The sequence below is a fragment of the Heteronotia binoei genome, chromosome 21 (genome assembly GCF_032191835.1).
Source record: "Heteronotia binoei isolate CCM8104 ecotype False Entrance Well chromosome 21, APGP_CSIRO_Hbin_v1, whole genome shotgun sequence".
Taxonomy (NCBI): domain Eukaryota; kingdom Metazoa; phylum Chordata; class Lepidosauria; order Squamata; family Gekkonidae; genus Heteronotia; species Heteronotia binoei.
In genome coordinates, this window is record NC_083243.1 from 165252286 (window position 1) to 165279046 (window position 26761).

The following is a 26761-nucleotide window of genomic DNA, read 5'->3' on the forward strand; positions in this document are numbered from 1 at the left end:
CTGAATTGGCTGAAACGTGCATAGTCTTGTGTTTTCTGCTTGATGCCTGTGTATGATTTTATCCTGTTTTGAGGCTACTATTAGGCCTACATCTGCTTTATCTTTGTAATAAATACACGTATTATATTTGATAATATTGCTGTTATATATTTTAAAAGATATTATTTGGCCCTTATATTTGTGCAACAGAAAACTTGCAACTGCACATTCACAGACAGCACCCTGGGGAAAGGTCAGTGGGAAAAAGCACAGGAAACTAGAGAGATCTCAGAAATATATGGAGTAGAAGGTTGTTTCCTTCTATATGGAGCAGGAAGTTGAAGGTTGGTTTACCAGAGGTTTGCCCATGCTGTTATAGTGGGCATGCAGGTACATCCTCACAGCTTATATTGAGTGCCATGTTCCCTCTAAACTGAGTTAGTGCAAGCTAGCTCACAGTTTTTTTAGTCTCTGGCTCACACATTTTTGTCTTAGCTCAGGAAGCATGGCCCCAGAGGAAACTAATTTATTCAGTAGCTCACAACTTTTAATGCCAGTAGCTCATGAAGTAAAAATTTTGCTCACAAGACTCCACAGCTTAGAGGGAGCACTGAATGGGTGATGTGGCAATATATATATTTTATGCTCAATTTGCATGCTATTTCCCCACTCAAAAATTATAATTGTAGCAGACCATCTAGCAGCAATTTCAGCCAGATATTTCCAGTGGAAACACAACCATAACCAAGGACATTTTTGAGAACAAATTGTGGAAGGTATTGGTTAATTCTTTCCATGTCTGCACGTTTCTCTTCCCAAATATTCCCCATCTTTTTTTGTCCAGCACTAATTACTTCCATAGCGTTTTGAAAATACTTTACATCACCCCGCTGCTATTGCATAAGTCATTGAGAGAACCTAAGAAGCATTGTCCCTCGGAGATTGACACTCAAACAGAAAAAAGTTGGAACATCAATAACACAAGATATTTTCTGTATGAACCTTGATTTTTGCTTAGGTTACAGTCCTGTAATCTGACAGCAGCATGTTGTGGGGATCTTTCCTGTATGTTTCCTGCCAACCAGACCTTGATAGACCTGGATTTATCATACAATTGCCTGAAAGATTCTGGGATCATCTTATTGTGTGATGGGTTAAAACATCCAGACTGCAGACTGCAGAGGCTCAAGTGAGTATTCATGAGCAAAACTGCAACAAAAAAGTAAGAAGTAGGGGGAAAGATATCTTTCATATAATGTATATTTGACTGTTGCTCAGTTGTTCAGCAGCCCAACCTCAAGAAAAGTATGCTCTGACATTTCTGACAAAGTTCAGTAGGGCTCTGTTTCTGGAAGCTCCCTGACCACGATCTGGCAGAAGTGGATTTAATAGATTAAGTTAGCTTGGCTGGGGGGAAAGTATGTATGTGAAAGATAAGTGGTGTGAGAGTTCAGCACTTTACTATCCACAATTTCCTTTAAATTGTACTGAATATTGCATGGGCCACAAATATCCCAGGGCCAAAGCCCACTCATATCTTCTTCGGTGGTCCATCTGACCTTTCTAAAATTACACAGTGCTTAAGCTTCTCTTCAGAGTAGCCAGGAACCAATGTCTTTTGAAGGATTTGAAATGGTGGACAGTAAAGTCACAGTAGAATTTTTGGTCATAAGATTCCACAGCTTAGAAGGAGTAACATCTGTTCTGAGGAAAGTAGCTCCAAATTTCTCCTGTCTTACATCTCACAACCAATGCCAGTCTATCTGAACTCACTGTCCTTTAGGCCAAATCTAAGATACCCCAAGAGACTTTTCAGAGTATAAACCTTCCAGAGTTTAGGGCTATCCATTTTATACTCATCCATGTCCAAGATCAGATTACCATCTCAATTTCCTTGTCTGGGCAGATAACACTATAGTAAAAGCCTACATAAAACCATCAGAAAGGCAATGGGTCCAAAAACCTTCAGCAACAAGCATAGTTCTACAGTTGTGGACCAAATCTGATCTAGTCTTTCTAAAGATGGAATACGTAAAGGGTTCCTTCAATGTGCATGTAGGCTGACTCAGTCACAGTCATCTGGACCCTGGGGAGTGGGCCATCAACCATCTGTTTCAACAGCTAACAGCATGTTGAATAGTCAACAGCAGATCTCTTCTCAACAGCAGAGAACACTGAACTCCCATGTTTCCCCCCTCACTTCTCTTGCCATATGGTTGAACAGATGGATGCCCTGATGATATCATGGCCAGAGGGCAACATTTCCCCCCATTCCATGAGTTCCCAAAGTCTTGAGGAAGCTGAACTAGGAGACAGCAGAGCCAATCTGCAAAGCCCCAGTATGGTTTAGGAGACTGTGGTTCTTGAGCCTCCAAGCTGTACAACCACCACAAAAGTTCATAATGTTATGAGACATTCTGACACATGGTCCAATTTCTCATCTTGATCCTAGCTGGCTCAATCAGACTGCTTGGATGTTGAGTGGGAAATCTTGCTGAAAGAGGATTTCTCAACACAGGCAACAAAAAACATCCTTTCTTCCAGAAGGTCATCTGCTTTGCATTTGTATGGCTGCACCTGGAAGTGATGTAGGAGGAAAGGCATTGATCCAGTAGCCTTGAAAATCACATTGTATCTATGGGATAGCATATCTCAAGCACTGAATCCAACACACTGTACACAGGAAGTGGCTGCTTTTTCATCTGACCTGTGTCCAGTTGAAGATTTTCTCTGTCTTGGAACCTTTAGTTGAAGTGATTTTTTGAAGGATGCTTCCTTTACACTTCTACCAGCTATACAATGGTTTCCTCATGGAGCCTACACATGTGTTGCAGGCTCTCACTAAGTCTTCTATTTATTTATTTATTTATTTATTTTTCGTATATATATCCCGCCCTTCCCGCCGAAGCAGGCTCAGGGCAGCTGGTGGTTAAGGGAATGTATAACATTAGTATATTCCTCTCATGGGCCATATGCACTGCAACTTTATTTAGGTGTGCAACTACTTCTGCAGCCTTCACATGGATCACTCTTTTGTCAGCATCTGAAAAGCATCCACTTGGGCATCAGTGTCCGCATTTATTAGGCATTATGAGCTAGATTCCATTGTCTCAGCTAATATAGCTTTTTGGGCAGCAGGTCCTACAATAGTTTGTGGGACAACAGGCAAGACTGGTTGGCAGTTTTCTCTCCTGTTTGAATGCACTGATTAATAAGATCCCAAATGGCTCAGAATGTCCTCTCTTCTAGTGAAAATGAAACACTGGACTTAACCATGCAGGTTCCTTTTACTTGAAGTAGTAGAGGAGGGCACTCTGGACCCACCCTACTTCTTTTGGATGAGATATCTATGGCTGTCCACGATGAAACAAGGACAACTGTCAGACCCACTTTGATGCTGACATTCTTTGTTTCTTGTCAGTGCTTTTCCCATTTGTGTACTGTTTCCTATTCTATGGCTTCTTGTTTGTGGTTGAGCTTAGCTGGTTCCCGTGTTTATCAGCTGAATAACTTTTTTCTGGATTAAAGGTTTCTGAAAGACATGCCTAACAGTCAATTGACTGTGGAAAATGAGGGTAGTAGGTGCTCCCTCACCACTGGAGATGGACAAGAGCAACCTACTTCCTGCCTATAGAGATCAAATGAAGAAGAAGACCCAAGCATTCTATCTGGACTTCAATAGTGTGGTTTTTAGATAGTTTTGAAGTATCCTCTAGGGGCCTGACTCCCATGTGTTTCAGCTGCCTTTTAGCTATTCTCGTTTTTCTAAAGTTCCCTCTTTTGAAATCAAATGTTACCATTTTTTACTTTAAGGGTATGCTTCCATCGATATGAAAGACCACACCCCTATAGTCAGCGTTCCCAACTAGTACAACAACTTCTACATCTCTCACTGGGTCTTAATCTCTGAAAAGAACCAAGTTCTTAATGTATTTTTGCAACCTTTCCTCATTAATGAAATTAACATAATGATTTTGGGGGGGGCATTTCTGGAACACTCTTTTTCTCCCTCCAATAAAGTGTATAGTAGAATTTACTAGTGTTATTCATGTTTACATCTTCAGTTTTAATGCATCCTTTAAGCCTGTATTTTAGAACATTAACTCAATAGTATTATTATATAGGCACAATTCAGCCAATATTCAGCACCTTAATGTCCCATTGATTTAAGTATGCTTTTATTCCTTCCAGTGAAATCAATATGGCTTAAAAGTACTGAATTTTCATTTGATTATGCTAGTAGTGGTCTCCTCCCATTTGTAAATCAGTATAGATCGCAACAAAAACGATCATTCAATAAATTATAAGTCTTTTAAATCTTTCAGTTTATTGTTGTTTTTGAAGCTCTGTTCATGACTCGTTTACCAATGGCTATTTTCTAAACTTCTTCTGCAGGTTGATCTATTGCTCTTTAACAGAAGCTTGTTGTAGAGATCTTGGCCAAGTTCTCAGCAGAAACCAGTGGCTGAAAGAGTTAGATCTGTCTACCAACCAATTAAGAGATAATGGAATGAAGCTGCTTTGTGATGGTATCAAACATCCAAACTGTAAAGTAGAGACACTAGTGTAAGTGGCTAGCACTTCTTTAACAGTTTATCCAGTGTTAATATTGGGGAACCTGCAATATATGAATTTTAATCTTACTCAGCTTTATGATAGACCTGAGCAAAAAGTTGAGCATTAACGGAATACTTTTAAAGTATTCATTTGTGTGAGTGCAGTGACTCTGTATATGTGTGTGCACCTGGAAGTCATGACGACCTCTGGGGACTGACCAACTAGAGGATATTCAGGGTGGTGGCTGAATAAAGCCTGACTCTGCCTCCCACCTCTGGTATTCCAAGGAGGTTTCCCATCCAAGTATTTGCCAGAGTCAACCCTGCTTAACTTTTAAGATCTAATGAGATTGGGCTTGCCTGGGCTATCCAGGTCAGGGCAGAATTAGCTGAATACTTCTGACTGTGTTGAGTGTCACTTACAGGCTGGCTGATTGTAGCCTGACATCTGCAGTCTGCAAGGATTTCTTCACTGCTGTGTCTACAAACCAATCACTGACACAACTGGTTATCAGAGAGTCAGAACAAAGAGCCTTTGTCCAGAAGCTACTCTATGATGTACTGAAATGTACAGGAAGAAAACAAAGGAAACTACTGTAAGTTGCCATTGCCTGCCATTTTGAAAGTATGCCTAAAATAACAGATTAATGGAATTTATAATTCTGTAATCACAGATATCTTTGAATCAGAAATGCCTTGTAAAAATCCTGCTAATACAGACCTTTTTTACTAATTCCCACTGCAATCTTGGGTCTGCTAAGGATATTAAATTAGGAGTTGTGGCAACTAGTTCCTTACCTTTCCACCCATTACCTGGCTACAGTGATTCATGCAATGGTTACTTCCAAATTGGTCTGCTTTCTGTCCACGATGGCCGGGGACTCGGAGGAAGGCAGACGCTTGTCTCTTTGCTCCTACTAACACTAAGTTGTTTTGATCTTTTAACTTTTATCTTGCTTTGATAGAAGGAACAGTTTTTAAATAATCTTATTCTATTACCTCACTTTTAATATTTGGTGCCTCTGTTTTGTCTTTCCCAAGCTCTGGCTGTTTAATTAGTTAATAAGCCTCTGCTTTCGTTTTCTGACTCAGAAGCTGCTGCAGCTAACGAGCTACAGCTGTTGTTTTATAAAGTTTTACATAGTTTTAGGTTGTCCCTCAAAGATAGGGTTTTGTTTTTCTGTTTTTTTAGCGTCTTTTAATTTGAACTTGTCAACTCCTGCAAAGCAACAAGGTGATGTACAGTCGGCTACAGAGCTGGCTCTGACAAATTTGGCTTTTAAAGATATTTTATGATATTCTTAGCGGTTGTTGTGGCTTTTATCTGTAAGTTTTAAGACATTAGTTGTTTGGTATTTGTTTTATTTTTTGGTATTTAACCTCACAAGAGGGCAGTATTGGTTTCTTGTGAAATTAGATTTTCTTCAGGAAAATGGAAAGTTCTTGATACCACTTTCTTCCTAGGTTTTATGAATTATAAGGGCAGCTGCTGCTATTTCAGCTTCTGTGGCTCTTATCTCTGGCCTTGGCACTGAAAGACCTAAGACAAGGCCTAGCTGCTGATTTATACTGGCACTTTCCTATTAGTTGCCATAATTACTCCTACTATATTCCATGAGGATATTATTTGCCGAGGTTAGTTATATTTTGAAACTTAAACCTCATTAAATGGCGGCAAAGAGGCCCAGAGACATGGACGCTGACGCTGATTAGCTGGGAGCCTCACCAAAATGTAAGCAGACGAAAATTAAGGATTTTTTCCCCTCCAAGATAAAGCAAGCTGGACATTCTGTGGAATATAATGTTAAGATAACAAACCGCTTTTCTCCTCTTGTGGAAGAATCGGATTCCCCAGAGGAGGAGTGGGAGTGTGGCTTTCCTTCTCGGCTTTCTCCTCGACTGGAAGGGAGGGCGTTGGCTGTGAAATAAGGAGTCAACTGTTGTTTTTGGCTGATCCAGGTAGGAGTGCCATCCCCCTGATCTGGTCCTGTTGCTTAGAGTAGCAACAGGGGAAAAATTAAAAAGAAGGTATCACAGTGTCACACAGCCAGGCCTAGCAGGACCTTCTGCTGGCTGCCACCACTCTGATACGGGTCTGTATGGAAGGGCCCAGAGTATTCAACTACCCCTGTATCCTCGTTATTAATAGATACCTCCTAATTGTGACCAAGGAGACGTGAGGACCTAAGGAGTATAACAACAACAGTTTATTTACAGTGCTCAAATAATAAGTGGGTAAAACAGTGGAATATATATACAGTAAAGGTTGGTGCAAACAAACAAAAAGCCCTGACATGTTTATCTATACAGTCCCTACTCTAATAACCAACACTTGGGTAAGGGAACTTTTCCCTGCTACAAGCTCTCTAGGCTACAGCCTACCTCCAGCTCAGCCTTCCAGGAAAAGAACACACCCTGCCTGGGCTTGGCCCTTTTATGTTCTCCTCCCAGGCCTCACCCCTCTCTGGGCCAGTTTCCCTCCAAAAACCTTGCCACCCAATCAGAGGGACAGAAGGGATCCCGGGAAATGTAGGCTCTTTTGTAACTCCTAGGCAGGGTTCTCTGGGCCTGCAGGCCTTACTAGGCCCAGGATCATGACATAGGTTTAATAACATCACTTCTGGAGAAAATCCAGACCTGACAATGAGTGGTTCTAGAACTCGCCAGACACTCAGTGATTCCTACAACTACAAGCTGTCGTTCCAGGTTTTCCCTGGAGGTGACATCATCATGCCTAGCACATTGCCTCCCTGCTCTCAATCCTATCAGTTGCAGGGCTCGGCCTGGGAATCATAGTTCTAGGTCAGACATAGATCAGGGACTTTTTCTCTGGGCAAGTTTCATTTTTACTACTCTCCTGGAAACAATAGAAGTTAGTGTTGCCTAGGTAGCATAAGGCTGCTGCTCTCCAAATCAAGGTCTTTGCTATCTGATTACTCAGCTTTGTGATAGTTGCTGGTGAGGCTTGACATCCAATTCTTTTTTTAAAAAAAACGTTTTATTAACTTTTATTGAAATTTAGCAGTAATCCAAATGCATACTTAATCATGTATAAACAGGTAGCGATAACGATAATGACTTCACTATATATCAAAAATATACAGATATTTCTGGGGATGCTATACTACGAATAACCATTCATTAGCCAGTAATAGTATGCAATCTTAAATATCTAAAATCTATAACAATAAGTAATTAACATTACTTTATGAGAGTAAGTTTCAGTAGCTACAATGGCATTACTATATTACAATTCGATACAAATACCAACTGTTCTGAGATTACTGTAACCTATAAAAACTTTGGAAAATCAGAGTTAAACTGTATGCCTACTAGACCGGGAAGCTGTAACAATGAATATTGAACTAGAGGAGTCATGCCATAATATCATGAATTAGTCAGATAATTTTTGGAGATGATATTACCTGCAGTATATTCATCCAGTTCTTTTCAACCAATCTGATAGCCAAGACTGGAGGCTTCAAATAGAGAACCTATTCCATCTATACAGCCCTGAAAAAAGCAACAAACATTTTTACACCAGTCTACGTGAACAGGCTTTGTGTGAATGCTTTTTCCTTACATATTATTGAAATACTAGAGCAGGGAGGCAATGTGCTAGGCAGTGGCCCTCCAACCTATTTGTTACCAGGGACCAGTTTTGTGGAAGACAATTTTTCCATGGACCGGTGGGGATGCTAGGGTTTTTACTGCCCCAGGCTGCCCCCATGCCCACACCCCATCCCCGCCCCCCATGGGGGTCTTTAAATGAGGAATGGGCAAAGGTTTCTGCTTTACTCCAAGCCCCAGGGCCAGCCTGCCCACTGAGGCTCCAGCGCCGGCAGGGTGGGGGCACCAAATTCAGCCTCCCTCCACCCCGCCCCCTAGGCAAATCCCTGTTTGCCTTACCACCCTCCTCCTCCCACCTTCCTTCACAATTTTAAGGCCTGGGAACGGACAGTGAAAGGCCGCCCCCCGCACTGATCAGTTGATCGGTGGGAAAAACTGCGTTGAAGGCTGGGCTCCTATGCCCCTCTGGTGTGCTCACGATCAGCACTGGGGGCAGCGGCAGCAAGCAACCCGCTGAAAAAGTGGCGCCGCCTTTGCCTCCTCCCCATTTTCCTCATGGGGGTGGGAAGGTAGTGGGGAGGAGGTAAGGCAGCCCAGCTTTTTCAGCGGATCACTCGCCACTGCTGTCCCCAGTGCTGATCGAGAAATGTCGACTGCGGGGTGACATGATAGAGGTTTACAAGATTATGCATGGGTTGGAGAAAGAAGTCCTTTTCTCCCTTTCTCACAATACAAGAACTCACGGGCATTCAATGAAATTGCTGAGCAGTCAGGTTAAAACAGATTAAAGGAAGTACTTCTTCACCCAAAGGGTGATTACCATGTGGAATTCACTGCCACAGGAGGTGGTAGCGGCTACAAGCATAGCCAGCTTTAAGAGGGGATTGGATAAAAATATGGAGCAGAGGTCCATCAGTGGCCATCAGTCCATCATATATATATATACCCATACATACACACGCACACACATATATTGGCCACTGTGTGACACAGAGTGTTGGACTGGATGGGCCATTGGCCTGATCCAACATGGCTTCTCTTATGTTCTTATGGCATAGGAGCCTAGCCTTTGGCATGGTTTTTCCCACCGATCAACTGATCGGCGAGGGGTGGGGGGGGTCAGCCTTTAAAGAGCCCGGGAAGGCAGCACTTCACCGCCTCTTCCCAGGCCTTAAAACTGTGAAGAACAGAGGGAGGACAAGGCTCTGCAGGGGGGTGGGGTGTCACACCACGCAGTGCCACAGAGGGGGGCACCAGGGCGGCAAGGCTGCCTGGCATGGCACAGTTGCTAACAGGCTGCAGACGGATCCCGGTCTGTGGCCTGGGGGCTCAGGACCCCTGCCTTAGCAGACTCCTTTAAATGTTTATGCTGTCTGTTAATAAGCCTCCTGCAGGCTCTTTTTAATGTTTATCATGGCTGCAAGCATACCCAGCTCTAAAAATCCCCCCTGTGGACTCTTATGAATGAATTATAATACTTTATAAGTCCTGCAAACATAGTTATTTTTCTGTTACCTTACAACATTTTTCCTGAAATAAATGTTTCGTTAGAGCAGCAAGTGTTTATGGTTTCACCCTGACTTTTTTTTCTTTTGGCAGGAGCTTTGCTTTAATGCAGGGGTGTCCCCTTTCTTCTGTTGTTCAGGTCCATACAGATAGAAGTAAGGATTGAGGTAGGAAGAGGGAAGAAAACAAAAGCAGAGGCAGTGGGATGCCTCCTCCCCACAAGATTCTTGTGGGTCCCCAATTGTTAGATTACAATTTCAGTGTGCTCAGAAAAATACTGATGTTGAGAATTTAGTAATATGCAAGTTTAAATAAATGTAATCACTTTTTTATTTCAAATCTTATTTTTAGCTTGTTAAAATACAGGTGATTGGGGGGGATCTTTAATGCCTTTCTTTAAACCACTGTCTGCTCATATCATTATGATGAACTGTATAGTTTTCTGCAATGTAAAAGCTTGAATAAAGGGTGATTTTTGCTCTTGTTAGTTCTACAAAATCAAATTTATTATTTTTAATAGTTTCAATGGAATGTATTGGGGAGATATTGACATGGATGAAGAATTCTGTAGAGGTAATGAAATTTTACAAATGAATAATTTGGAAAAATAAACTGTTTGTGATAGCGTTTACAATGAGCAGGGCTCCCTCCTAATAAAATCATGATATACATTTAAGTAAAAGTAGACTGCAGAGACACAAAAGGATCAGTCATATAGCTACAAAAGACATAACATGGTATCATGAAACACAGTCAGTTACACAGTCATTTACTGAACTTACATGAGGTCTCTTCCAACTCTACGATTCTTTGTAAATATACAAGAGGCCCATTTACACATGCAGAGAAAATAAAGCATCCCCATCCTAAAACAAATTGAAAGCCCAATGCATTTTCATTTCTAGCGTCTCCCTATCCTATTGGAAAAACGTTCTCTAGAATTGTTTTCTTCTACAAAAGGATTCTCTCTGCCAAATTTTCAGGAGAGAAGAAAAAAATTCCAATTTTACTGGCCATTAAAATTCTCTGTATCTCTACTTTTCAGAGTTCTCCCAGATTTTAAATTCCAGACCTTGTTAGTGAAGTAACAGAGACATAGGCAGGAGATCTTTGTTACCAATATTATTTAATTGGGTTCCTGTTTTTGGCAGAGAGAGAGTGCCCTACAGATCCTTGGGATAGTATTTTCTGCGACTTGTGTCCCCATGGAGAGGTAAGAGCTATATTACCAGCTCATATTATTAACCCAGGGGAACTTAATATACATTGATGCTTTTGTGAACATCTCTTCAGCCTCTTCAAGTTTGACTCCAGGCTTATTGTAGAATGAGTGTTTTAGTTTTTTTGAGTACATTATAGGAGATGCTTAATGTCCCTAACTTTCCTCCTTCTCAAATGTTTTCTCATGTTGTGTCTGTTCTCCAGTTAGGGTCTTCCCCATCCCCCACCCCTACTGATCTCTTTTGATGATGAAAACTGTGAAGTACTCAGGTAGACAATGAAGAGACCACCACTCCTCTTTCAGTGTCTCCAATTTAGAAGGAGTTTGTGATGAAAATATCTAATAAGGAATGAATCTGAGTTTGAATTGATCCAGGTTGACAATGTTACAAAAGGTTTGATTGGTATGATTTTTCCCCCTGCCTCTGGAGAAGTGGTATGTAATTTTCAATGTAAATGGGACAGAGATCTAGGAATGGAAACATCAACAGATAACTGAAAATGAATCTTCACTAAAATCTTTAATATTAGGGCTCCTTTTGTAGCAGAAGCTCCTTTGCATACACCTCAGATGTAGTCAATCCTCCTGGAGCTTACAGTAGGCCCTGTAAGAAGAACCCTGTAAGCTCCAGGAGGATTGGCTACATCAGGGAGGTGTGGCCTAATATGCAAAGAAGCTCCTGCTACAAAAAGAGCCCTGTCTAATATTATATCATCTGATTGAAACAAGAATTTTTACAAAGTGATATTTAACACCCCAAACTCTGGAATTTATTTATAATCCAGCATTAGATATATGTTGGCATTGTCAATGTCGGTGTGCAATCTGGCCACACCTGTATTTTATCCTCTGTTAATTGTTCCAGAGAGGTTTTTGCAAACATGTCACCCTTAACCTGCCTCACCTTTGCTCACTCCATGGTTGACTGTTCAGATTGTTCCTGTGTTGTCACCATGGAGGGGGCTGTCCGGGGGCATCCTTTTTTTTGTTTGTCTTTCATGCATGCACTTAAACATGTATCTGAAGCAGGTGACAGTGGCTGTTTCTACACTTAGCAAAAAATCCTCTCTTTGTGTGAATTCCAAAGGCACCTTCCACATTGCACATTGCCATCACTCCTCCATTGCCTCGCATTTTATTAAGTCTTCTATATTCATTTTGTTGAATGTGCAGCAAAGTTGCTTTCACACTTGAGTTTCCCTGCAGTCTTCAAGAGTATTTCCAATCAGGAGTTTTTGAAGATCCGGATCTAAAGCCCAGTTTAGAAGTTTTCCTTCGGGTTTCCAAACTCCTCCACAAGCTCCACCTCTGCCTCACTTTTAATTGTGCTCTTCCCCAGTGCATTGAAGTTGCTAGGCAACTAATTAGCCACCAAATGAATGACCTCAAAGGAATAAGCAGCATTGCGATTGAGGGGGAGGGGAGCGGATAGAAATACAGACTGTTTGGAAGACAGCCTTAGAAATTTGCAAAGGGAATTAAATTTCTAGGCATTTTCTTCCTTATGCTTTCTGTTAATGATGAAGAGCAGTGTCTGTCTTCCTCTTTATAATCTGATCCATGCCCATCTTGTCAGCAAACAAAGAGAGTGGGGAGGACACAAAGTGTATTAAACGATGCAAAATATAGAAGGAAAACTCCACAAAAGGTGCAAAGCAAATCAGTGGTGTGGATCTAGATGATGTGGATCTGTAGCAGACGGATTGAGTGCTCACAAACTTCCCTCCATCCATTCCTGCCTTCATTCACCCCCCTTTCTCCGGAGAAATCTCTCTCCAGAGGTCTCTGGCCTTCTCTGACCAGCCTACTCTGCACAAATGAGGTAATTGCATCACGTTCCCCCCCCACACTTATTCAGCTAACCTCTGTAATTCCTCTTGTATGCTTGAAAGTTATTTTATTGAGATGTAATTATTTGAAAATCATTTCCTATAATAAAATCCATTAATTTAACCAAAGGATTTCAGGATCTCCATAAACACTGACAGAGATCCTGCTTTACCTCACCTCTTGCAGCCTACCATTTTGAGCTAAGAAATATTAATATTCCCCAATAAAAAGCTGGTTGAGGTAACAAGCTGAGTGCAGAAAGGACGACTGTCTGATCATGTACAATAAGCCAGAAGAGGATAGCAACAACATTGGATCAAAGTGCTTGTTTGACTGCAGGATCTGTGTGTTTGATTTTCTACATTTTGAAGAGCAGTATTATATTAGCAATTTTAAAAAAGATTATGTGAGTTGCAATCAGAGATATGGCAGGACACAATCTACTATGAGATCTTTTGAGTAAGTTTAGGAGATACCTTGAAAATGTTATTTTAGAAGAAGACTTAGAACCTGTGAGGGGTTTGATTATTACACTTCAGATCTGTATCTCTTCACAGAAAAATTAATCCTCCCCCTGTAATAGGGGTTCCTCCAGTTTGGGGTCCCCAACTTGCTAGCACAGAGCTGGCCGGTGGGAGGATCCCCACCCCAAAGAGCTTCATCAGCTCCTGACATGCCCAGTGTAATGACATCACCCAGAAGTGATGTCATTGCACTAGGGATACTCTAGCATTTGGGTAAAAATTCTATGGCACCATAGAGTTTTTTACCCAAATGCTAGAGTGTCTCCTGTGCAATGTGCCTGGTGCAATGATGTCACTTCCTGGTGATACCATTGGGCAGTGTGCACAAGATCTATTTCCTGTCAGCAGCCAGGTAGGATCTGGTAACCCCCTAGCCTGTAATCAGAGCTTTTTTCCTAGGGGAACATGGTGGAATGGAGTTCCAGAACCTCTTTGTGGAAACAAAATTCTCAAAAAATGTTTAAAAGTTCATGAGGGACACCATGTTTTTCTCCTTCATTTCCCTCTGGATGTGAGGGCAATCTGGCTGTGACATCTGTCACCCCATTGATCGCCAGGGTTGATTCGGCTGATCTGGCTGGCTAGGCGGGTGTCCCCTACCTCCCTCACCGCTCCATGTGCGTCCCTCCCGAAGCTGCGCGCTCGGTGGAAGAGGACGACCATCCCAGATAGAAGGAGTGTACCGTTCTTCGGTCAAGGGTATACGATAGCTGCGCTCCTCTGCTAGAACCTCCAAACAAGCTCATTTCCCTCTTGAGAGTTCTGGCACCTCTTTTTCCCGGAAAAAAACTCTGCCCCTAATAGGTTGGTACAAAAGGGTCTGGGACTTCACATTCATATTGAAGTTAATGTATAATGGAAGTTCAAACATTAGCAGTGCAATCCTAAGTAGAGTCACTTCTTTTAAGCCTACTGACTTCAACAGACTTAGAAGGGAGGAACTCTGATTAGTACTGCACTGTAAGTAAAAACCCAGTAGATTTATTGCAAATGTAACTTTATTTGTGATGCATTACACTGACAGATATCTGGGGAATGTTAAACCCTATGCTCTTTAAACAGTGGTGTATATTTTGAATTAAAAACAAACAATGGCATCAAGGCAGCAGCCAGTTAAGGCTGTGGAGATGGTTTCCTGGGAGCACTTCCATCACCCAAATGATACTGGAACTCGGGTGAGGCTTTTGAGAGGAGGAAACTTAGGCTGGGGAGCACAACTGCCTGGATATGTTGGTATCCTTTGCTATCTTTTGAGCCTCCTGTGCATGAATGACAACTGTGAAGGTATAGTTTTGAAAAGTGTGAAGTTATTCACAAAGTATGCTCGTTCATACACAAACACCAGTTTGGTCTAGCCCTAATTTGTACAGGAAGAATTGGTTTCACTATGCTGAAACCCAGGTCACTGCTGTGGTTACACATTTCCATTACTGACTTCATTGTATACAGTATGTCTTAAGAACTGTATGAAAAAATCTCTGTTAGAACGTTGTTACTGATAATTGCTTATAACAGAATCTTGCAGAAAAAATCAAGTCAGAAGTTGTTTGGGACCTGCAAAAGAGCAACCAAACCTACAGGTGAGCTCAATAGTGCTAATTTGTATAAATATTTTCTTTATTTAAATATTTTAACCTGTTTTTCTCTAGCACCAAGTACTCCAAGCAGCTTACATAGTAAAATACACAGTTCAGATTTGAAAGTAGGCCAAGATGGTCTCTCGCTCTTTTCTACTGCTACAGAATTGAAGGGGAATTGATTTGCTTCCACTCCAAACCACTTAAAGTAGGAGAATATGATGGACGTCTAATGAACACTATGAGGCACACATTCCTGAAGCTCTTCTTCCCCTTTAGAAATCTATAATTTCTAATGGGCTGTGGGCACACTGAAGCTAAAAGAATCAGGGGAAGGGAGAGTAAGTTTGGTGTAGTGGTTAAGTGCGAGGACTCTTATCTGGGAAAACTTGGTTTGATTCCCCACTCCTCCACATGCCTGCTGGAGTGACCTTGGGTCAGTCATAACTCTCTCAGTGCTGTTCTGCTTAAGAGCAGTTCTTGGAGAGCTCTCTCAGCCTCACCTACCTCACAGGGTGTCTGTTGTAGGGAAGGGAAGAAGATTGTAAGACACTCTGGGACTCCTTCAGGTAGTGAAGGGTGGGGTATAAATCCAATCTATAGAATGTATATTCAGATTTACACTAGAACATGCACAGAGTGCCAAACACATTTGCACTAATTCTGATCACAAAACATATTGCACTAGCTCTAATTATAGAACCTGCTTTAACATAAAAGAATTAGCATTTTTCTATGAGCTACAGGCCTCAGTGGTCTTAGCATTAAGCTTTTCAGAACAAAGCGCCCCCCTGCGCCCCCGCCCGAAACCGTCGCCCTGGTTTAACCAGGAGCTGCGGCAACAAAAGCGGGAGCTCAGACGACTAGAGAGGCAATGGCGGCGTACTCGAGACGAAGTGACCCGAACATCTTATAGAGAGAGTTTGAAGGCCTATGAGATGGCAATCAAATCCGCAAAGAGAGTATTCTTTGCGGCTAAGATTGCGTCCGCAACTTCGCGCCCGGCACAATTATTTGATATAATTAGAGGACTTACAACGCTGCCACAAGGCAGGTTAAATTCTATTGAATTGGAAATCGGCTGTGAGGCTTTTGCGAAATTTTTTGCGGATAAAATCGCGTCACTCCGCCCCGACCCCCCTGCCAGTTTGGAGACAGTTAGCGAACCTGAGGCCCCGAGCCTGTCTTCGGATTATACTCTGGATGGCTTTAGACCCCTCAGCCTGGAGGAAGTTGACAGGATTCTCTTATTGGCTCGCCCAACAACTTGTAAATTGGACCCATGCCCTTCCTGGCTTATTAAATCTTGCCAGGGGGATCTTAGATATCCTGTGCGGGATATCATAAATAGATCCCTAACGGAAGGGCACTTTCCAACGCCACTCAAAGAGGCTGTGGTCCGTCCCCTCCTAAAAAAACCATCTTTAGATCCGGCCCAATTGGCACATTATCGGCCGGTTTCTAATTTGCCCTTTTTGGGTAAACTTATTGAGAGGGCAGTGGCGATGCAATTACAGAATTTCCTGGAGGACGCTTCCATCCTTGACCCATTTCAGTCCGGCTTCCGCCCGGGACACGGGACGGAGACAGTGTTGGTCGCCCTAGTAGATGACCTTCAACGGCATCTGGATCGGGGTGGCTCGGCGGTGCTGATGCTGTTAGACCTGTCGGCGGCGTTCGACACGGTCGACCATCGGCTACTGACGTGCCGCCTCGCCGACGCGGGGATTCAGGGGTTGGCCTTACAGTGGCTTTCCTCTTTCCTGGAAGGTCGGGGACAAAAGGTCGCAGTAGGGGGGGAGCTATCCCAGAGGCGCACACTTGATTGTGGTGTGCCCCAGGGGGCGGTTCTCTCCCCGATGTTATTCAATATCTATATGCGGCCTCTTGCCCAGATAGCCCGAAGGTATGGGCTGGGGTGTCACCAGTATGCTGATGACACCCAGCTCTATCTACTGATGGACGGCCGGCCGGTCTGCACCCCGGAAAATCTGGACCGGGCATTACAGGCCGTGGCTGAGTGGCTCAGACTGAGTGGGCTGAAGCTAAATCCTACGAAGACAGAGGTCCTTTGCTTGGGTCGCCGCGGCCCGGGGGGGGGGATCCCCCTGCCAGCTTTTGACGGTGCGCCGCTGATGGCGGCGGACAGAGTCAGGAGCTTGGGGGTGCTGTTGGAGCCTTCCTTAAAGATGGAGGCTCAGATAGCAGCCGCTGCCAAGTCCGCATTTTTTCATCTTAGGCGGGCAAGGCAGCTGGCCCCCTTCCTGGAGCGCGACGACCTAGCAACAGTGATCCATGCTACGGTCACCTCGAGGTTGGACTACTGCAATGCCCTCTACATGGGGCTGCCCCTGTCCCGGACTCGAAAGCTGCAGCTGGTGCAGAATGCCGTGGCCCGGCTGTTATTGGGTCTCCCAAAGTGGGGACACATTCGGCCGGGTCTTCGGACTCTGCACTGGCTTCCAGTGATGTATCGAGTCCGGTACAAGGTGCTGGTTATTACCTTTAAAGCCCTATATGGCCTGGGACCTGCCTACCTGAGGGACCGTCTCTCCCCATACGTTCCCCAGAGAGCACTGAGGTCAGGAACACAAAATCTCCTCTCTATCCCCGGGCCAAAAGAAGCCCGCCTGAAAGTCACTCGAGATAGGGCTTTCTCCGTTATGGCCCCCACTTGGTGGAATCAGCTGCCGGAAGAGGTGAGGGCCCTGCGGGACTTGGCTCAATTCCGCAGGGCCTGTAAGACGACCCTCTTCCGGCTAGCTTACACCTAGCCGGGATGGAACTTGACGTAACTGGCCTGCCATCTGTTTATATAAAATGATATGTTATTGGTTTTAAGCTGCATTGTTTTTATGAATTGAAATGTATTGATTTTAATGTTTAAATGTGAAGTATTTAATTGTTTATATTTAAATTGTTAAATTGTTATTGTTGGAAGCCGCCCTGAGCCACTCCTGGGAAGGGCGGGATACAAATCCCGAATAAATAAATAAATAAATAAATAAAAGAAAGATATAATTTCTACTGAGCACATTACAAAGCTGTTTTTGAATTTTTCCTTTAACTAAAGCTAGATAGTGTGAAGGTCATCCTTTGAAAAGGAAAACATTTCTGCCTACCTCCAAAGAGACCCCCCCCCCCAGCCTGAGAAAGTCATCACACCAGGCCCTTAGCTATGAGGGGAACTGTGGGGGCACAGCCCCCCGACTTCTGGGTGAGGCCCCCTGACTGGAGGCCCCAAGCAGCCCCCGGGGCCTTTGCCATGGTTCTGGGGGCTACCGCTGGCCCTGTGAGCATTTGGCAGGTGAGGGCAGAAGCAGTTCCAGCCTCCCACTGGAGTTAAAGGGCCCCGATCAGCTGTTTAACTAGCATGGGCTGGGGCTGCTTCTGCCTCCAATTCTGCGCACTATTTTAATGGTGGGGAAGGAAGGGAGGGTGGTGGTGGGAAAAGCAACAGGGAGAGGAGAAGAGGGAAGGGAAGCTCTTCCTTGCCTGCCCCTCGCCACCACCCTCCCTTCCCCGCCATTAAAATAGCACTGTGGGGCTGGAGGCAGAACCAGCCCCAGCTTCCGTGTTAAAGGACCCGCTAAACAGCTGATCATCGGGCCCTTTAACTGGCAGGGAGGTGGGGGGCTGCTTTTGCCCGGATTACCGGCTTCTACTGGCCTCTTTCCCAGTTTCCCTCCCTCCCTTCCAAGGCCCGATTGCCGCCTTCTCCCCACCTCCTTCCCCTCCCTCCCAGTCCCCTCCATCCCCGATCCGGCTTCTCCTGGCCTCTTCCCCTCCCTCCCAGGCCTGATCGCTGCCTTCTCACCTCCTTTCCCTCTCTCCCAGCCCCAATCATTGCCCATTCTCCTGCCTGTCACTCTCATTGCCACCCTCCCTTCCTTGGGGGGTGGTGAGGGTGTCAGAGGGGGAGAACAACTAGAGGGAAGGTCGTGTGGGGCACTGGGGGGCATCAGTGCCCCCCAAAAATGTAAATGCCCCCCGATCTTCCAAATCCTGGCTATGGCCCTGCATCACACCCCCACACAGTAGATTCTGCTTTTTACACATTTTCTGGAACTGAGCCAAAAATCTAGGCAAAGAACTTGAACAAACACCCCTTGAATTGGGCTGGGGACTCAATTCTTGGCACTAGGGTTGCCAAGTCCAATTCAAGAAATATCTGGGGACTTTGGGGGTGGAGCCAGGAGACTTTGGGGGTGGAGCCAGGAGAAATTGGGAGTGAAGCCATAAGCAAAGTTGTGACAAGCACAATTGAACTCCAAAGGGAGTTCTGTCCATCACATTTAAAGGAACCGCACACCTTTTAAATGCCTTACCTACATTAGAAATAATGAAGGATGGGGCAACTTCTTTTGGGGCTCATAGAATTGGACCCCCGATCCAATCTTTTTGAAACTCAGAGAGCATTTTGAGGCGAGTCCTCAGATGCTGTGCGGAAAAGTTGGTGCCTCTATCTCAAAAAACAGCCCCTCCAGGGCCCCAGATACCCCCATATCAATTCTCCATTATACCCTATGAGAATCGATCTCCATAGGGATTAATGAAGTGGCCAGCAGACATTTCTCTCCCCAACCCCAACCCCCCTATTTCTGATGACTCTGAAGTGGGGGATTGGCATCTCTACTCACGAAATGCTGAACTTCCAACTTCTTCAAAGTAACACAGAGCAACCAAAGGTTCAAGTTTACCTTTCCTATGCAAACGACCTCTGAAAAGATTGTGCAACCAATGGAGGATCTGGGCTGCTTTCACAGCCGCTGTTCTTCTGCCTACTCCCCCCCCCCCCGCTCCATTCAGCCTTATAGACACAGACACACCATCCCAAGAGGAAGCCTTTCCAAGCGGAGTCTGAAGCCTCTGGAGGTGGAAAGGCACATCGCGGCTGTTGTGGGCAGGGCTTCCCCCTGCCAACCAGCTGACTGGGAGCAGGAAGGAGCCTGGGAAAGCAGGAGAACCCCCACTGGGACCTGGGGATTGGCAAGCCATCTTGGCACTGATGGTGTGTGCAACAAATCTCTTCTTCTTCATCATTAGGATTAGAAGCTGTAGCATAGGGAAAGAAAGGTAAAAGCATTCTCTTCCTCTACTATACCACTCCATTTAAAGGCCAGATGAAGTTTCCTGCTCACTCCAAACCTCAGCAACAGTACAGGCTCTCCAATGAGGTGGGGAGAGGTGGTGGGCATGGGGCTGTAACCAATCTTTCTCTTTCCCTATTGTTCCTACCTGGGAGCCAGAGGAGCTAGTGCTGGCTTGCCCGTTCACTGCCCCAAGTCTAACTAAAGCCACACATGCTCTGCAGGGCTTCCCAACTCATGTGAGAGGGATGAATTTTGCAAGAGTTCCACCGTATTTTATTGTCCAGTGCAACCCAAATGGTAGGCGAACTCTTATGAGGGAATGAATCTTGCTAGAGTTTAAAATGCCCTATAAGACATGTGCAGCTTGTCACACTGCTTTTCAACAATTGGTCATGGCTTGGTTGTAGAGGATATGCCTGGTGTGCAGACGGTCCCAAGTTTAGCTCCCAGCATCTCCACTTAAAGGGATCAGGTACTAGATGATGTGAAAGACCTCTGCCTGAGGCCTTGGAGAACTGCTGCCAGTCTGAGTAGACAATACTGTACATGATAGACCAATGGTCTGATTCAGTATAAAGCATCTTCACATATTCAATGTGTTCATGTGAGACTGTCAGAGGAGCAAACACATGAGCAGCATTATCTCCTCTAATTCCCTGAGTGAAAGTGGTAAGGTCGGGGAAGGATAGCAAGAAGGGCAACTTTAGGCAGCATAATTCCTTGAGTTGCCACTTCCTGGAAGTCAGTGATATTGAGGTACTTGAACTACATTGATACGGTGTTCACACCTATTTGAGCATGAAGTTGTTCATCAGTCATTAGAGCTCAGAACTCTCATGCAGCTTAACTCTGTATGATACAGCCTCTGTCAAGCACGCTCATTTCTGTAATGTGATTTTCTTTCAGACAAAGAGCAGGTCACCAGCTCTCTTCTGCTCCCCCCTTATTTACAACCATTGGGCAAGTAATAAATCCATCTGGCCCAAGGATGTTTATGCTACAGGCTGGCTGGTAGTACTTTCAAGTCGCCTCTCCCACAGGTTCACGCAGACAACTCTTATCTGCTTCCAGAATAGTGTGAGAATGGGAGATGTTTCTAATAGCCTAAATTCCTTAGCAATAAAATAGATAGTTGTTTAGCAACCTTTGAACCCGTGACTCAATTATGTATCTGTATGGTAACCTTTGAAGATATCCTATATAGCAACTGTGTAACTGTGTATATGTCATTACTCCCAAGGCTTGTGTCCTTGGTATAGCTCCTGAGTTTCTAACAATAGAGCAGCTTTGATTTAAAACAAAAGACTGCTTATTGAGAAATATCGGCGCTTGACATTTTGGGAGTAATCCCATTTGGGGACATAACTGAATTGGAAACTTTCTACCCCAATGGCAGAGAAGGCTCCAGATAACGGAGAAGCCCCCGAAAATCCAGAACGACCAATTGGTGAGGATCAAGGACCCGATACAGCCCTGAGACAACCTCCGTGGCATGTACTCGACACCAGGAGGCCGGCAGGGCGAGGGTCTCTGCTGCACATACAGCGACTATTCATAACCCCAACGGATTGGGGCCCCTGAAGGTCCACCAGCCTAATGGATGATGCACCCGCTCGGAGAGAGGCGATCTTAGTGCTGCCCCCCTTACACACATGGGTGGGGGACAACAGCGATCAAGGCACCTTGGAGGCAAGTGGTGGAGATGGTCAGGAAGAACAAGGCCCCAATCCGATCCCAGACAAGGAGGAGGAGGAAGAACAAAATTCTGACCCACAGGACTTCAAACGATGAGATTAGAGATGGCAGCAAAGGACAGAGGTCTAAGAGGAGAAATGCAAGCAAACAATACATTCATGGCCCAAGAGGTGAGAAGGCACTTAGACCGGGCACAGCAGCCTCTGGCGCAGAGAGGGGGGCAACCACCACATCCACCCCCCACCGCAGCCACAGCTGCCACAGCAACCTCAGCCGCTGCTGCCATTGCCACCGAGGGATTACGGGTGAGGCCGCGAGCTGGATGCCACCTTTGATGGAGACCCCAAAGAGGTGGAATACTTTTCAATACAAGCTAATAGCTTTATGTTCTACTGGGGGCACACCTTCCCTGATGAATTCAGCAAAGTGGATTAGTTAGGCTCCAAACCGAAGGGGGCTGCCAAGGGATGGTACGTAAGTCTGTAAAAAAAGCCTGGAGCCATGAACTAGGCACGGTAGCAGTGTTCCTACGAGCACTACTGACACAGTACGAAGATCCCTTGCAAGAGACCAGAGCCCTGACCACCCTGAGCACAACGTTTAAAGAAAGTTTTATTGATCACAATACATCAAGACCAGGCAGGATTTCTTCCCAGAAGATATTGGAAAGATAATGTTAGAACAGTATGTAATATAATGGAATATTATGAGAACCATCCAGAGAAACAATTGGCATTAGTTGGCATTAATTTGTCTGGACTCAGAGAAGACCTTTGATAATGTGTGCTGGCAATTTGTTACAACAACTGAAGGGTATGGAATGTGGTGAGAACTTTTTGAGAACGATACAATCAATATATTCCTTACAAAGGGCAAAGGTGATGGTGAATAGTGAACTAATAGAAGCAATTGCTATCAAAAAAGGTACAAGACAAGCCTGCCCAATGTCACCACTTCTTTTTATTTTATGTTTAGAGATATTGAACAATCAAATAAGAGAAGATTCAAGTATTAAGGGGGGTTGATCAAGGGTGAACAATATAAACTGAGGGCCTTTGTGGATGATTTGGTTTTTATACTAGAGCAACCATTAGATTCAATTGACTATTTGATAAATAAGATTAATCGATTTGGTCATTGGGCAAGACTGAAGATAAACTATCACAAAACAACATTTTTGACCAAGAACAAGACAACAGAACAATTTCAACTCCTCCAACAAAAATCAGGATTTTCTTATGAGAAAAAAGTTAAATACTTGGGCATATACATTACAAACAAATGCAGTAATTTAAAGATGGGCAATTATGATAAATTGCTCAAAGAGATTAAAAAAAGACTTGGAAAAATGGCAAGATTTGCACTTCTCTTTAATGGGAAGAATAGCTTCAGTAAAAATGAACATTTTGCCAAGATTGTTATTTCTATTTGAAACTATTCCAGTGCTTTTAACCAATGTGTTTTTTCAAGAATTGAATAAAATGGTCTCTGAATATATCTGGCAAAAGAAAAAAACCAAGAATTAAACTGAAGACATTACAGGACTCTAAAATAAGAGCGGGCATGAGCCTTCCAGATTGGCAATTATATTATAGAGCTTCGGTGCTGACCTGGGTAAGAGACTGGGCATTACTGAATGATAGGAGATGGTTATTGTTAGAGGGCCATGATCTCACCTTGGGTTGGCACGCGTATTTATGGTATCAAATACTAGAAGGGCATTCTTATTTTAAAAATCATTGGTTCCGGAAATCTTTGTATCACACATGGACATGGCTAAAACTGAAAATTTATCACAAAATTCCAAGATGGGTGTCTCCAGTGGAAGCATTCACACCCCCAAACCTTATAAAACCAAATCAGAGCTATAGATATGAACTGTTGAAAAAAGATAACCAATTAAAAACAAAGGAAGAACTAGAAGATATGGATATTAAAATGAGTTGGTGGTTGAGAACACAAGTAGAATCCAGATATGCCAAAGATAAGACAACAGATTTTAATATGGAACAATACCCATTTGACAAAATTTTCCTGGGCCCTCAAGAAAAACTAATTTCCAAACTATACTCATATCTATTACAGATGAAGATGCAAGATGAGATTGTAAAAGATTTATGGTCCAATGGGCTAAAAATGTGGGTCACAATATCACGTTAGAAGAATGGGAGATATTATAGAAATTTAACATTAAACTAAGTCAGTAGTCTTTAAGGAAAACCTGTACAAGATGTTTTATAGATGGTATGTAACTCCACAAAAACTTTCTAAAAGTGTTGGAAATGTACTAAACATGTTGGGTCATTTTATCATATGTGGTGGACCTGTGAAGTGGTGAAAGACTATTGGAAGATGGTGCATGAACCACTACAGAAAATTTTGAAGACGCAGATTCAATTTAAACCAGAACTATTTTTATTGAATATATATCCTAGTGACTATACGAAAGAGATGAGACATTTGTTGGCCCATATCAACACAGCAGCTAGAATCCTTCTGGCACAGAATGGAAACTTCAAGAAATCCCCACAAGATTGGACTTAACGGGAAAAATACTGGAAACAGCTGAGATGGATTATTTATTCCAATTGCTTGCTGGGAAATCTAAGGAAGAAGCAAGAAAATATTGAGTGAAGTTATATGTGTGGTTAGATACTTAAGATCTCTTGGTGTGAACTTTCATCTCTATCTCCTGTAATGTATATTATAATATCATATAAATTAGAAATGCAAGCTTAAATAGATAATTCAAATGAAGACTTACAATCGCTAAAATATTCTACTTAGATTTTGATGATATAGTGTAAAGCGATAATAACATCTTATAATATTTGATTTTAAGGAAGTATTTTCATGCAAACTAGATTATATTGGTATCGATATTTGTATCTCTAATTTTCTATTTCCCTTTTCCCTGTTTCCCCTATTCTTCTGGAAAACTAATAAAAAAATTCCAAACAGTAAAATCAAGATTAAAATTCTCATCTGCTTATTTTAGTTTTCATAAATAATGGCATTTAGAAACACCTGTCAAGCATCGATATTTCTCAATAAAAATATCCCGTCCAATATCAAAATAAACATCTTCCATTCACTCAACTGCCTTGCAGCCAGAGTGTCTCTTTTTTTGCATGGCATAACATTGAACATACAGTTCAGTGCTTACTCAGGAAATCCTCTTGCCTAAAAGTCCCTTAACACTTCTGCAGCAGAAAGACAGGAGTTCCAGTTACTTCACTGAACTCTTCATCCTAGCCTGACTGAAGCAGGTAAGATTGTGACAGATTTCGCACTAACCTTGCTCCGTGGTAGGCTTCCCTGTTTCTCTAGAGCAAGCTTAGCGATTTCACACAAGCTGCTCTGTGCCACTATTTTTCGTCGCAGCAACCTCTGATTTGATACATGGCACTGTAAACCTGTTTTTTCCACACTATATCAGCTACTTATATGACTAAATCCTGGGCAGATGAACCAGTAGCTGAAAAATAGATTTTTTCAGACAATACTGAACTTTTCTTATATGATATTTTCATATGGGCTGCATACAGATTGAGGCACAACACAAGTTCTTCTAGCATTGGAACCCTAGCCTACATTTTATTTATTTGTTTGTTTGTTTATTGCCTGCCTTTCTGACATGGAATCAGGGTAGATTACACACATGTCTGTGGCAGGATGCGTTGGAAGTTGTATTGACCACAATGCAGCCCCCTTTTCCTCTGGTCTTTCTCTTTGTTGCATTCAGATTGCACCTCCCTGAGGCTGGCTTCTTCCAATGCTGTGACACTAACATCAGGTTTGAAGTGAGAGCAGCTGTAACCATACAATACCAGCATGATTCATGGTATAAACACTGGAATGAAAGGAAGACAAAGAGGTTGGTCATTGCAGGCCCTTTGCTCAACATTCAAGCAACTCCAACAGAGGCTGTGTTAGCAGTTCACTTCCCTCACTTGCTGTGTCTTGCAGGTAGGTACAATTGGAAAGGGTTTCAACAATATAGCCATAGCTCTGTAATGGCAAAAATAACTAACACATGACTTGTTGCTTCACACTCTGGTTTTATTTCCACTGAGAGCAGCTCAGAGTCAGTAAGAAAAAAAGATGGACTTGGCAGATATGTGCCAGACAAGAATATCATTCAACCAGAATAGTTAGCTGATCTTCCTGCCAAACAAGATCATCCCGGTATTGCAGTGCACATTTCCATCAGTCATGGCGCCTGAAGTCTTAGTGTTTTGAAAGTGTTTCTTAAATCTATTTATCTTGCATGGTTTGTTATCTGAGAATGGGATGCATCTACTAAACCAAAGGCAAAGCTTTTCTTTTAGGTGCAGAAAGACAAGCTGGGCAGATAGAACAAAGCAGGAGTCAAGTGTCACCTTTAAGACCAACAAAGTTTTATTCAGAATGTAAGCTTTCATGTGCTAGAAGCACACTTCACCAGACAATAGTATGGAATGGCAAGCAGTCCTAAATATAGAAAAAGTGAGCAGTGAGTTAGTATGCAAAGTCATGGAAATGTTTTTAGCAGATTAACAACCCAGTCCAGAGAACCACTGTGTCGCTGCACTCAAGTGCAGAAGACTCTCGGGGGCGTATTAGATGAGCCCCGCTCTGAACGTAGCAGCCCCGTTGCTGCCAGAGAGCGTGAGGGTCGAGAGGGAACAGGGCACCGTGCTGAGGATAAGGGGAATGCGCCCTCAGAAGGGACCTCTTCTTCAGTTGGTGAGCAGGAATCCTTTCGCGCCAAGGAACCATCCCTGAGCAGGGGGAGAGGGGGGGTATTGGTAGTTGGTGATTCGATCATTAGGCAAGTAGACAGCCGGGTGGCGAAACCGCGTACTGACCGTATGGTGACTTGCCTGCCTGGTGCGAAGGTAGCGGACATTACGCGTGTAGTAGATAGACTGATAGACAGTGCTGGGGAGGAGCCTGTGGTCGTGGTGCATGTTGGCACCAACGATGTGGGGAAATGCAGTCGTGAGGTCCTGGAGGAAAAATTTAGGCTGCTAGGCGGGAGACTTAAGGCCAGGACCTCCAAGGTAGCCTTCTCGGAAGTGCTACCTGTTCCACGTGCAGGGCAGGAGAGACAGGCACAAATTAGAAGTCTCAATGTGTGGATGAGACGATGGTGTAAGGAGGAAGGGTTTAAGTTTGTTAGGCACTGGGATGCTTTCTGGAACAAGCGGGAGCTGTACAAAAGAGA

General features: G+C 43.6%; 1 protein-coding gene across 1 annotated transcript in view; it reads left to right on the forward strand.

Moving 5' to 3' along the window:
* LOC132589675 (NACHT, LRR and PYD domains-containing protein 3-like) overlaps nt 1–26761 on the forward strand; it is a 91136-nt gene that overhangs the window by 46098 nt on the left and 18277 nt on the right. The window contains exons 11-17 of the mRNA XM_060262408.1: nt 998–1168; nt 4375–4545; nt 4961–5093; nt 10100–10184; nt 10763–10824; nt 14703–14767; nt 25298–25521. Of these exons, the coding sequence (XP_060118391.1) occupies nt 998–1168; nt 4375–4545; nt 4961–5093; nt 10100–10184; nt 10763–10824; nt 14703–14767; nt 25298–25521 (911 nt within the window). The remainder of the gene's footprint in view (nt 1–997; nt 1169–4374; nt 4546–4960; nt 5094–10099; nt 10185–10762; nt 10825–14702; nt 14768–25297; nt 25522–26761) is intronic.